The following is a 15000-nucleotide window of genomic DNA, read 5'->3' as shown; positions in this document are numbered from 1 at the left end:
TTGGGAACGTATGACACAAAACCAGGTAGGGATAGGTGTAACTGATAAAACGAAAAATCAATTCTGAAGACGCGTTACAGGAAAGAGGGTTACTATTTTTAAACTTGGTCTCGGAATACCAAAACAGACATGAACACTGGTATGGAAGTAAATCATACTCCAAGCGGCTTTGACAGCAAGAAAAGCGGATGAAAAAAGTCTTAGGTAAACTGCGTCTATCTTTGGATAACATTTACTCCAAGAGAAGAAAACCTAGACAACCGACATAAAAAGACATTTTAATTCAGAAAACTAATGGTTATTATAAATTGAAAGAAACGTCTGTATTTCATGAAAAGTTATTTAGGAAAATCTGTGCAAATTAAAACCCGGTTTTGAAATAGATAAATCACATGTAAACTGAGTTTAGAGTAGGCACGCCAAATAAACAAAATTTATTTCTTTAAAAAAAAAATTGGTTCAGATGAACCAAGTACCTTGAATGCCGCTTTTGTAGTTTTATTCTTTTATATGAAAATAAGCATTCTAGAACTATGGTGACTGGGATGTTGTTTTGGAAAAGCTAATTATTTTACATAAATAGTGTCCAAACACTTTCTACTAACATTCCTCCTAAAAAGCAATTTTCTTGACAGTTCATATTGAAGATAAATTAATTTTAAAGTTCTTTTGGAGACTTGTATTTCAAAATCTGCAATACAAAAAACTGGCTTTGAAGGAGCTACAATACCTTACATGAAATCTGGTTTTGAACAAAGTTATGCTGTAAGAACAATGTTGCATGAAAACTGTTTTGTAAGACCCACATTACACTATAATTAGATCCTAGGATATATATATATATATATATATATATATATATATATATATATATATGTGTGTGTGTGTGTGTGTGTGTGTGTGTGTGTGTGTGTGTGTGTGTTGAAACCAATCTGCAACTGAAATAGCTCCCTAAGACTAACTATAGTATAATGTGGGTCTCACAAAACAGTTTTCATGCAACATTGTTCTTACAGCATAACCTTGTTCAAAACCAGATTTCATGTAAGGTATTGTAGCTCCTTCAAAGTCAATTTCCCTTTAACTAGTAATAATAATAATAATAAAGACATGCTTGAGATCCAGTTTTCATCAGTGATATCTTGTTAGAATCAAGTTTTCATTGATTAAACATGCTCCAAATCAAGTTTTAATGAGTAATAAAGATTTGAAATATTTGTTTTTAAAGTTTTCGTAAAATATTTTTTCAAGAAATGCTACTAATAAAAGATAGCTCTTTGAGGATTAGATTTCAAATTAAATTATATATGTATATATATATATATATATATATATATATATGTGTGTGTGTGTGTGTATACATACACACATATATATGTGTATGTATATATACATACACAGTTTACGTAAATAATTTCTTTCCAGAAATGCTAATAAAAAGATAGCTCTTTGGGGATCAGGTTAAAAATATATATAGATATATATAATATATATATATATATATATATATATATGTGTGTGTGATGTGTGTGTGTGTACATATATATATCATATATATAATATATATATCTATATACATATACATACACACACTCACACATATATATATATGTATGTGTGTGTGTGTGTGTGAGTATGTATGTATGTATGTATATGTATGTATATGTATATGTATGATATGTATATGTGTATATATATATATATATATATATTTATATATAATTTGAATCTAATCCTCAAAGAGCTATCTTTTATTAGTAGCATTTCTGGAAAAACTATTTAACGAAAACTGCATAAAAAAATTTTTTCAAATCATTACTCATTAAAACTTGATTTGGAGCATATTTAATCATTGAAAACTTGATTCTAACAAGATTTCACTGATGAAAACTGGATCTCAAACATGTCTTTATTGTTATTATTATTAGTTAAAGGGAAACTTGCAGTGCTCCATGTCATGAATATGTACACATGATGGACAATTATAAATTCAGCAGACTTATGACAAAAAGCCATAAAACCCTCACCCTCTTCAAACCTCATCCATAACTTATTTTCTTAAATAAAATGAACAGATATGGAACTCTCAAAGTAGCTTTTAAAACAATTAAATACATGAATGTTCGCGTTTTGCGAGAATCTTGACTCGGCTCAACTATACACCGTTACTGATAATAATTAAAGAATAATATAAGTTTGATACAAATTAAACAAATAAACAGATGTCTCGTGAAACAATAGACTGCTACATGTACTGCCATAACTTATGAAAACGGAGTTACACTAATTATGGACAATAGTAAAAAGCACGAATGAAACAAACATAATTCCAAATATTCTAAAATTCAAAGCTACAAGGCCGATCTCGTGTAATTTCAAATAAACAAATAATTTCGTTGCTGTAAATGGGATAACGGAGAAACAACAACAACAAAACAATAGTAATAACAACAATAGCATTGGATCAGGATTTAACATATGCTACAGATTCCCTTTGCCATGTCGCAATCTTAGCCTAAAGCTTTCTTTACGTGAATTACCTCCAATGGATTCGGCCATAGTAGCGACTCTCTCTCTCTCTCTCTCTCTCTCTCTCTCTCTCTCTCTCTCTCATATAGTGTGTTAATGCATTCATGTATACATGCGTTGTGGGTTTGTGAGTGAAAAATCAAACTTAATAACTATTTACACCGAATCATTAGGCATAACGTCTGAAAAGGTCCCTTGCCCATGATTAGGGATAGCAGTAAGTGTCACAGAATCCCTAAATGTCTGTTCCTCGAACTGTCAGTTAGTCGGTACTATGAATTTCTTGTTTTCAATTATTATCATTATTAAGATATTAAATAACTTTCACAATAACTTTGTGTAAATTTATCCAAATGTCTTGATGCCTATCTATACCTACATAAAAAATATGTAAATGTATCAATAAAGTACCAGTTTAAGGTATTAATGTATCTTTAAATATCAAGTAAAAAATATGTATGTATTCATATCTATAGGTTTTCATTCACCAATGTATCCTTAAGGTAACTTTAGATATGCCTCAACGTATCCTATAGGTACCAAGAGGCGTGTATTAATATTTCATCGCACTTACGGCAATACACCCTATATCTATGAATAATCGACACTGCAACTTTAATACAAGAATCCTTACCTATAGAAATACTTGAAAATGATAATATGAATTGTCATTTTTTAAGGCTTTCTTAATTAGTATACGCACGGCTTCACATTAGTTTCTGGTACGTAATGAAAGTTATTCGAAAAATGATCGACGAAGCCATATAATGATGCACTTGGTATACGAACCTCACGGACAAAATCAAATAAAAAGAATTACCCGGTCTTATCGCGTGCTTCATTTCCTTTGTACAGCAACATAAAAGGATAGACTTGAATTACTTTTTATATATAATAATCTTGTTAGCAGAGTACAAATGCTAAGTTATCAATCATAAACACTAACATAGCCATCCTGTAAAACAACGAATTACACTGTAATTTTCCAATTCAGATTTATTAACCACTCTCTCTCTCTCTCTCTCTCTCTCTCTCTCTCTCTCTCTCTCTCTCACACACATACACACACACACACAAACGCCTATATATGCACAAATACATTTAATGTTACCACTTGCTGTATGTTGTATTCTTCTTGTACAATACCATATTAGAAGCTGCGATTATGCTTGTGTATGCTAGTTTTAAAGAAATTATTTACCGAATTATATGTATAATCATGTGACAAAAGATTGCTGTCTTTAAGTTTCTTTGCATAAAAAATCATTATAGGTTGACATACTAATACACATACACACATATGGACAACATATAAACAGTCTGTCAGTTATCTGCCTTTTCTCCTACATCCTATTTCTATTTCTCATAAAATGAAAATGCTACTGTCATCTTTCATAATGCTTCAATCACCATTACGACTAAAAATACTAAGATTTCCAAAACCCTCCCCAATCTATCTTTGGAAAAATATATAAGTAAACGGATATGAATAACGTGACATACGGTACCAAGAAAACTTTGTGCAATAATATTTTTTCCTGACAAACTAATCCCATTTAATAGGCTTTCGTTTCTTAAAACTTATTTGTGAGGTAAGGTGAGTGATGAAAAATTATGTCCATCTCAGTTTCATACAGATGGTGAGTAAATAATTAAAAAATACAAAGCAGGGCAAACTGATGCTCTTTTCAGTCTATCCAGCACTTTGAAACATTTCTTCTTTTATACTATTCGGTGATAACAAAACCTCAAGGCCACCTGGGTTCATTGCTGCAATTCTAACCAGTAATAATCTATATACATCTCTTGATTTATGAAGATCATAACGTTTTATTCAGCTTTAACTCCATATCTAAAAAGGTACGTGTATTGGCTTTTAAACCTTTTGTTTAATTTACGCAAAAAAAAAAAAAAAAAACCAACTTCAGAATAACAATTATTTTTTTAAATTATTTTCTGATCAAAATTATTTGGGAAGTAAAATTTACCAATCATCTTGTTGATCTTTCACACAGCCATATTGCTTGCGATATTAAGTCCACTTCCTATTCTGGCATTCATCAATGATCAGGAAAAAATCCACGTCCAACCGAAGTTCAACCTCTTTTCCTTTCACTTCTTTCCTTTCACTTCAAACAAGAGGAATTTCGCTTCTTGTAAAATTTCGTCAAATGGAGCTACCCTTACTGTTTATATTATTTTACATCTATATAAGCAATTCTTTCGAATTGCAGAAATTCTCTATCAAACACTAGTATTCAACGAAATCGTTTTCACTGCTTTCTCAAATCTGAATGTTTCTTTCAGCAATAATTACCGAAAGCAAAAGGACCTTGGTAAAATTTTCACAAAATCTGAATATGGTGGTACCTGAAAATTTCCCTCGTGTCAATGGCGAAAGACCTAAAATCTTTTGCTCTAAGAGTCCGGATATATCAGTTCAGATCAAATTACGAATAAAGGCACATTATCCATAAATTTCAGATTGTTGCAACTACCACGTCGTTTTTTCATCATTTGCATGACAACCCCTACAGTAATAAGTATAGGTAACATTTTCAATTAGCATGACATTAAAATGTTCATTACACTGCAGAATGTTACTCCTTGCAATAGTACCTCCAATCACACAATTCCAGTTCACTTGTCGATGCTTCAAATAACTAGTTCACTAAAAATTATAATACTGCAATTCTTGATTCTACTTTAACTTGGTATCCATGGGTTATATTTTTTGGCTTTGAAATCTAATTTTATTTTACGTAAATAAACTCCTGAATCACAATTATATTTTAATTTATTTTCTTATCAAAATTAGTACTTGGAAGTAAAATTCACCTGTCATCTTGTTGATCATTCGCCCAGCCATTTTGTTTGCGATATTACGTCCACTTTCTATTCTTGCATTTCTTCAATCATCTCGTTTACATTCCGATAAATTTAATGAATGAATGTCATTAGTTTACTTTCTACTAACGATTCGCAACCACTATCTAAACAGTTCTTATTCACTCTCTTTCTGACGATGTGCTTCACCTAATTCACGTTTCGTTCATTAACAAACTTTCTTACTGTATTTTTATCCACTTTTTTCCTAATATTTCGTCAGTGCCTTCTATTATTTTGAGTCATGAAATATCCCTTTCAGTTTGAAATTATATTTCGTTGCCTCCATATGAAACCGTCACTTTTACACTGGAGTTTCGTCAGTCATGTTTGGCTTGGTATATATTTTCTTCATTTCGTATTTTTATTTCGCTCACTTTCACAACACCACTTTGTTTTTATCAGTCATTTTCCAACTGAAATTCATTAGGTAATACACAGTTCCTAAATTTCATCAATTAACATCTTTGAATTGATGTTCAATGAACATCATTAGTTATGCAATACCATATTTCCAATTGCCATATAAAACGATTCAGCAACACCCTATAACTGGTGGAAACAGAATTATCATAAAAATTGTTTATGGCTTAAATGTTCAATTTCTAGATGCACAATGTTGTAAACTCTTCATAATTCCCAATTAATCCTTACAGGATATGCACTGGTACTTCAAAATAAAAAAAAAATTAATGAAATAACACAAACAAAATAGTCAGTATTGACTTCTGTCTACAGATATATGATGATAGTAATCGAATACCTTGAAAGCCATTAAAAAATAGTATAAGTAATATAAATGATTATGGTAAGCGAACAACTAACAAGAAAGCCTTCCCGGAACTAAAGAGGTAAATCATATATATGATTACATTAAACGAACGAATCCAAAACCTCACAAGAAAAATAGATGTATATATAAATATAACAATAAATTCTTAGGGTGCCAATATATGATCCTCGTTCACGCATATTTTTCCCAGAGGCAACAGATGAATCCTTTTCTTTGGGCAGAGAATTTAGCAACAATGGAAGAATTGCAAGATGAATAAATAAATAAAAAAAGGATCCCAAAAATCCATGGATGATAATAGGCATGTCAATAGAATCAAAGCCGGCAGAGTAGTTTGTCTTTAAAAGGGAGCGAGAAAGATGGCGGCGGCTGTGACCAGAGTCAGGGAGGTGAAAACGAAGCCATTCTTCGAACCACCAGCACGAACTATCCACGAACCGACCTCTCGTGGAGCAAACAAGTCGAGTCAAGTAGAGAGAGAGAGAGAAGAGAGAAGGAAGGGGGGGGAGGAGAGATGAGAGAGAGAGAGAGAGAGAGAGAGAGAGAGAGAGAGAGAGAGAGAGAGAGAGAGGTGCAGGTAAAATATGCAAAGACATTACAGACCAAGAAAGGAAAACCGGAAATGGAGTTGGTTCAAGTATACGTATTCGTTGATATCCTGAGGCCATGGCATCATATCGAGGAAGTGTCTTTAGCGAAGCCAGGATTAAACACACACATTCGGACAAGCCGGTTTCGAAGCTTCGCTACGGGCATTCTCGAAACATGGTCGAAGCTGAATGATACAGTGTGTGTGTGTTTGTGTCTGTATGTGTGTAGAGAGAGAGAGAGAGAGAGAGAGAGAGAGAGAGAGAGAGAGAGAGAGAGAGAGCTGACCTACTTTTTCTTCCCTGATTAAATACTTTTATCTCTCTGTGTCTCATACACCTTTAAGAATTTCGAAAATCGGATATTTCAAAATATCATGGAAGTTGATAAACGAAAACCTCTGTGAGAGAGAGAGAGAGAGAGAGAGAGAGAGAGAGAGAGAGAGAGAGAGAGAGAGCACTTTATTACTTTCTTTCCTTCCGACAAAAACAGATTCCACAGTTGAGAGACCTGTCCTCGATAAAGCAGTTAAAAAAAATTTGGCGTTTTTTTTTTTCTTATTAGAAAATTTCAGCATTAGATTTACGCCAAAAGAATTTACGGAAACATGAAGACAATCTGATTAGATGTTGACTTATTTCGGCTGAATGTTTAATAACTTTTTATTATTATAAATTGCTTTTTTTTTTACCCCTTTCCCGCTATTCCTTATAGCATTACTTTAGATTCTCATCCCATTCATTCAATAACCATTCTGCCACTTTCTACTGAAAGCAAATAAGTAAGAAATTTATATTCATTTTGAGTAGAGGATGTACGTGGGTTCACTAAATGATTTTTCCTAAAAGAACAATCATAGTATGAATGAGGATCCTTGTAACGTGATTTGGTTATCATGTCTAAAATTCGTCCCCAAGTTTCCTGCAGATACCAATTTCACTTGCTACATTTTCCTAGATTTTTGTTCTGTTTGTTCACGATTTGGGTACTTATATCCTCTGCTCTGAAGGTGGCCGCGTAGGCTTACTTACCTTGCATGCATCGCAGTTCTGTGTAACGGAGTAGTTATATTCACAGTTGTACTTCATGATCATATCCGAATGCTGATATACGAGACGGCCGACCATCTTATCCCTTTCCATCAAGTGATGAGCAGTTCTCCTGCAGGACTCGGTGGCCCTGAGATGTTGGACCTGTACCTCGCACATGACAGACTCCAGTGTCAAGTGGGGGCAGTAGGTTAGGCTCCGACGCAACAGATCCTCCGTAAAATTTGTGCAAAGGAAGTCCTCCAGACGCGGGCAAGAGGGATGGCTACTCGAACCAGGGCAGTTCGACATTGAGTCACAGGTTTGGCACTTTTCGACAGGAGTTTCACTGGGGACAGTCGTCTCGTCAAAGACGAGGGGAACCTTTTGGCACTGTTGCAACTCGAGGTTCATTTTCTTTTTCTCTCTTTCCTTCTCCTCCTCCACCTCCTTCTCCTTCTTCTTTTTCTCCTCCTCCTCCTGTTCTTCCTCCTCTCGCTTCCCCTTTCGTTTCGTTAGGCGACCACTTTTGACTGCGTAAGCAGTTATATCAAGGAAACGTCTGTACGTGGTAGTGGTGGTGGTTGTGGCTGCTGGAGGTTTATCAGAAGTTTTATTGGTGTGGATTAATGAAGGTTTTACTTGTTGTGCTAAAGGCGTGTGTGTTACTGTTGGTGTACTTGTGGTTGTTGCTGCTGCTGTGATGGTGGTGGTAGTGGTGGTGGTGGTGGTGGCTGTAAGAACGGTGGCTGGGAAGCTCTGAAAGTGTTGGTGTTGAAGAAGGCTCTTGATGGCACTACTGTTTCTGGTGGTGATGCTGCTGCTGCTGCTGCTGTCGCCGCCGCCGCTGCTGCTACTTCTATGGGCACCCGTAGGATAACTTTGGAAAAGGCTTTGGAATTTTTGTAATTCGCTCTTGTTTTTGGTTTTAAAACTGCTGCTGCTGCTGCTGCTGCTCTCCTCAGTGTGTCCCAGATCGAGATTAGTTTGATGATGATGATAACTTTGGAAAATAAGGAGGTTACTGCTACTGCTGTTGTAAGTGCTGTTGCTGCTGCTGCTGTTGTTAGTGGCAGTGGTTACCCTGGTGGAGAGGGCACGGGCCATCAGGAGTGAGGCCACCAGCGGCAGAAGAAGGAAGGCGAGAGGGGCAGTTCGCCGGGGGGTCTTCGGACAATGCCGACACACCATAACCCCGGCCCGTCTCTGATCCAGAGCGCATAGTTACAGGGGGAGTGGGCGGCGGGGGGCCGTGGGGCAGGGGGACGAGGTCCGCCCACCAAAGCAGCGGGTCATGGGCGGCTTTGGTGGCCCAAGGAATCACTGTGGGCGCGCTGCCTTCAGGGCCCCCTCCGAAGGCTACCTTCGGGGAACTCGGTCGCACTCTTTTACCTTCAGGGTTCCCAGCAGGGAGAACAATCTCCGGGCACCTCCGGGGGAAGAATCACTACAAACCGCCGCGGGCGTGATGGCGAGCAACCTGCCTCCGCCGCCGTAAAGCCTTTGCGGGCGTGCGGGCGTACGGGCGTGCGAGTGGGTAGTAAGCAATAGTCCTGGCGATACAGCTGGCAAGTGGGTGGAAGGAGACGATGATAACAGTATAATAATGATGTTTCTCTCGTGGTGTTTGTGAATAGGGTGTGTGGGAGAGCGTGGGTGTGCGAAGGCGGTTGTGAAGGACTGACTGACAGACAGTGAATGAGAGCGCGGACGAAGGAAATCAAGAGACAGCAGAGAGACAGGAGGAGAGAGCGAGAGGAAAAGAAGGTAGAGAAAGAAGAGAAAAAAAAGTGTTGGATGTGGTGGTGGTGGATGTGGTGGTGATGGATGTAGAGGCGGTGCTGAGACACGCCCGGGAGCAGCTACTGTCTCTCCCTACTCATGGCCTGAATCATACTGAGGCTGCTTCTACACCACCCCGTTGCTTCGACCAATCAATATTTCTCTCACCAACCCATGCGCACACTCCTCCCCTCCACTACTCTTCTTCCCCTTCCTTCCCCTTCCATCCTCACCCGGCCCCTCCTCCCCCTCCAATTCCCCTCTCCCTACGCGATGGCCCCAAATGATTCCTCTCCTCTCCCCACACAGGTCACCTATCCAACACATCTACACTCACTCACCCACCCGACCAAGCAACCAACCAAACCCGTTCATACCATCACTGTCACACATTCACACACACATACATACACAAACACGCACGTACATATAAATGAAAATATGATTATGTAAAAAAACCTAAATAGGGAAGAAAGGAACACAAAAGGCGCATTCACGGTGTAACAAATACTCACTCACAGCCACACTCACTGAAACAATCACTTTAAACAGACACACTCATTCATAAATCTTGAGTGAATTTGTTGTCTGTCTAGAGGGAGGAAGGGAGGGAGATGGGGTCGGTGGGGGAGGGGAGGAGGTAAGAGGGTACAGAAGAATGAGTTCTGGGTCGTATTTAGGTCACTAGTACCTTCTTTCTACTCAAAAAGCAAATAGTGACCCCTAACCCATGAACGCCAGGAACGACAAGGAACCTCTTTCCCGAAACGTTCAGGTCAGAGAGGAGATTGGCTTTGTGTGGAAGATTAGACAAGACTGGGTAATAATAATCACCAACAATAACACCGTCATTATCCCAGTAAAAGGACTAATTATCACGATCGATGTTCTCGTCTTCAACATCATCTTTACCGGCATCATTAATGTTATTTACGAAGTAGAATATCCAAAACAATCTTGTTATGTGGATATTTTCAAATCTATGCACAGAACTTTCAAAAGCCTACTTATTTCTCATTATCAGTAAACTGTTGTTTTATTATAACTTGTAATTAGGGTAACAGCAAATTAATAAGTGCTAATTTCATTTAAATATTTACAGCTAACTTTACAGACACAGATCAGCGTTTTAGCATTACTTTTCTTCCACATTAAGTAAATTTAGAATGCCATCAGTAACTTAGCGAATGCTAGGCTACCTATTGATGGTATTATCCTGCACCCTATTACCTAACAACGTAATCAACCAAAATACTGTTTACAATCTAATCAACCCACCAACTATGCAATATTAATTCAATTTAATACGGCTCTGTAAATCAGGGTTAAATATCGAACTCTTCCCATTGGTCTTACTGTAATGAATTTGCCTAAAACATTGTGCACAAAAACACCGTTGTATCTTTTATCATATTCAGTATTTACGAAGGGGAACATAGTTAGCATTAACTTTCATTTAGAGGAGGAAAATTAAATATTATAACAGTTAGCAGAGAGAGAGAAGAGAGAGAGAGAGAGAGAGAGAGAGAGAGAGAGAGAGAAATATCCTAAAAATTTTCAAACAGAAGAAAATCAGTCATTGTCTCATTGCAAACTAGAGGTTTGACCTCCTCACAGCCAAACTGGTCCACCGTTTTCGACAAATAAACTGGATAGCAATACTGTTTGTCACTAACGTTGCTTCATTGTGTACAGTTAACTTCAAGATTCGAACTCACAAGTAAATGTTGAATATCACCTCCCAGAGAATATATGCAACCTTGACCTCTGAATATATTCATACGGTCACATCAGAATCCGCATGCATATATATATTATATATATATATATATATATATATATATATATATATATATATATATTATATATATATATATATATATATATATATATATATATATGTATACATATATATATATATATATATATATATATATATATATATATATATATATATATATATATACATATATATATATATATATATATATATATATATATATATATATATATATATTTATACTAAAGACTAGTGCGTTGTAAATAAATTATGTAGTTAAAAGACCCATACTACTGTAGAAATACTGGAGATAAATGCGATCTTACAAAACACACTTAACTGCACACAAACATACATGAGCTCGCTCGCATTCACCACTCACAAGCATACACACCTTCAGGGCTAAACTAACAAATCACATTTCATCAAGTAGAGTTCATTGAGTCTTATTAAAACGCCTCTCTCTCTCTCTCTCTCTCTCTCTCTCTCAAGTGCTACTCTTCTGTATGTTTTCAAATAGACATAAAACGTCCAACCATGAAAAATACATACCAACATCACACTGAAACACATTCGTACTGCCACATAAAGTTTTATTTCCATTAGATCGTAATGAATTAATGATTAGTTTTCACTAAGGGCCGGATACGTAACAGATAAATATAATCTAATATCAATCTCACCTCAAGCTACTGTCTTAAAAAATACGATGGGAAGATGTAATATTACAAGAACAGCCTAGATAATATCCGATTTTAAATACAGGTGCAAAGCCTATATCTAACATGCGAACAAGCAAAGACGCAATCGCGCGCGTGCGCACACACATTATATATATATATATATATATAGTATGTATATATATATGTATGTATGTATGTATGTATGTATGTATGTATATATATATAAATCAACCACGTAGTTACAGGACTTAAATCCATAACATAGTTTAATTCTACAAAGCCTGGACAGACCAACAATGCAATTTAGATATCTTTCACAATTAGAAGTTCGAAACTTATAAGAATCATTTCACATCTGGCAATAAATCAACATAAACAATCATATTACTTTTTTCATGCAATTACCGTAATTCCCTTTTAGATGCCTTATCTTTCTATCTTAAACACATATATACGTACACAAGCGTGTATAACTTTACGAGACAACTTTTTGTAGTGTATAATGAAGGGAAAAGAATGATTTGATTTGATGTGTGTGTGTGTGTGTGTGTGTGTGTGTACACTCACAAATGCGCGAGAACCACTGGAGAAAAAAAAACCGCCACAAATTTAGTATCCTGTGCTTTCACTTTTACCCAAGAACCGTGAATAAACGCAAGTGCTGAATTTCTGCTAGTTATTGTCCTGTGGTATTCGCTTGTACTCGAATTACAGCATCACTGAGATTTTTCTTGGTGTGCGCAAAAAATACACGCGCGCATGCACATTCACACATACATTTCATTTATATATATATGTATGTATATGAAGGAAGGAAGAAAATGAAGCTGTTCACGATTACTCTACGACCAAGCGCACTATATACAGCTTAGTCTCAGACTCCTTAATCCCATACACTTGTTGCTCCACAAGTCTCTGCCATATTTTCATATTTCGTCTCTCTCTTCGTTTTATCCATCTCCCGCACATTCACTGAATCGCTCAACGACAACAGCCTTGTCCCGACTATTCGAAACATATCACGGAAGCAGTCATGCATAAGATTCGCTTATCGTCATAGTTATGGGTATTTTGTGCGGTCAGACCTAATTTCATTACTGAAGCCGATTCACTGAACTTAATCCATCCATTTAATTAGAAAAGTAGGAACTTTGTATCTCTTGCACGACGTACAGAATATAAATTGCTCATTATTCTTTCTAGAAACACACCCGGGAATATCAAGGTCTGATTGCCACATATGGGACCGCTCTATATTAATGCGCCTACAAGTATTCGCAAGTGTGTGCACGTGCGAGTCTTGAGTGAGCATATTCGCTTCATGAATGATGTCGAGAATTCAACCGTTTACACACACAAAACATTTCACTGTGTGTAGGTTTGAGATCATTTACTTCAGTTTCAATAGGTGTGCATTTCAAATCCCCAGAATATACCAATACTGCATAGACTTCAAATTTAAAACTGCCGAACATACTGCAAAACACACGAATTATGCATTTGGCAAGGAAATGAAATATAAGACCTCAGTAATTAAACTTTGGCAAAACCAGAAAAATGAATACTGAGAGAGAGAGAGAGAGAAGAGAGAGAGAGAGAGAGAGAGAGAGAGAGAGAAAAAAAAAAAAATTTATTTCTGCGAAACAGGTGCTCACGCTGAAAGGGTAATTCGTATGAAATGCTACAAACTGACTCACTGATGTGTCGGGAAGCTAGGTAAAATTCGCGGGGCAATTGTTAGCGCCCTGGCCTTTCATCTGAGAGACCAGAGTTTGATCCCTATGAGAGTTTGAAATTTATTTCTACGAAATACGTGTTCAAGTGTCCATTAGTAACAAACACACACGCACACATATACACACAAGCATATATATATATATATATATATATATATATATATATATATATATATATATATATACATATATACATATATAACGGGTGTCGATAAAATCATTCCGTAATTAATATAATAAATAACTTTACTGGTTTTCATAATAGGCAAACGCAGCAGACGCAATAATATGCTATTTAAAATAAAAAAGATTGAAACAGCTTTAGTGAAATTAACAGAAAGGGTTAATCAGCGCTAATCACTCCTCTGCCTCCTTTCACCACACCCGGACTATGAGTGCGGAAGCTTATTTAAAAGTGGTTTAGGCTTTTAATATGATGAAACTGATTGACCTGATCTAATAATATTAATGAAGATTACCAATCAAATAACAGATGTTTCGTGAGCTTTCGAACCCGCTAAGATACATATAATCTAATAGATAATGCTATGACGAAATTGCGATGGGATGAGAGGTATCTTGCAAATAAATAAAATTTGCTAAAACTGATAATACTGCATGACGTTTTATCGGAAATTAAAGGTGTTATATTCAGATTAAAAATTTTATACAGGCAATAGTCATAATTACGGCACGGTACATTTACGTACGTCTGCATCGAGACTTTGACGCACGCAGTGCTAATTAATATTAAATAGTACCATAAACTATTATTAGATAAAAAATCTAATCCTAATCAAAATTATTCAACAATAATTTTATGAATAATTGAAAAATAAGATAAAAATGATTTCATAGGTTGTGTTACACCTAGGACAGTGAAACATGGTTAGTGTGAGCCGTAGGGTTTCCCGAGAAAATAGTAAATATTTCGACAGGCCATAAACCAGCACTGATCCTGTAAAACATTGTAATTTTCATCATAGCACATAAGGAGTAATGTCACATTTATTTAGTATTCTTTGAAGGTTTGTCTTAATAAAAGATTTAACAAGAAATTTTTTCTTCAACCTGATTTAATGAATACAGTTCCTGACAACTTTATAATCCCTTATAAGAAGTCAGTCATAAAATTAATTAGGCACAAACTCTCAAGTGAATGTTCAATGACTCAAGCAAGGTAATAATTTCCGAC

The 15000-nt window shown here is 36.0% G+C and overlaps 1 protein-coding gene across 1 annotated transcript in view; it reads right to left on the bottom strand.

Moving 5' to 3' along the window:
* LOC135224455 (uncharacterized) overlaps positions 1-9767 on the bottom strand; it is a 496086-nt gene extending 486319 nt beyond the window's left edge. The window contains exon 1 of the mRNA XM_064263457.1: positions 7828-9767. Coding sequence (XP_064119527.1) covers positions 7828-9015 — 1188 coding nt within the window. The 5' untranslated portion in view covers positions 9016-9767. The remainder of the gene's footprint in view (positions 1-7827) is intronic.
* Positions 9768-15000: the final 5233 nt, after the last annotated feature.

Source organism: Macrobrachium nipponense, chromosome 20 (assembly GCF_015104395.2).
Source record: "Macrobrachium nipponense isolate FS-2020 chromosome 20, ASM1510439v2, whole genome shotgun sequence".
NCBI classification, from domain to species: Eukaryota; Metazoa; Arthropoda; class Malacostraca; order Decapoda; family Palaemonidae; genus Macrobrachium; species Macrobrachium nipponense.
Note: the sequence above shows the minus strand (reverse complement) of the source record. Positions and strands in the feature narration are given on the sequence as shown.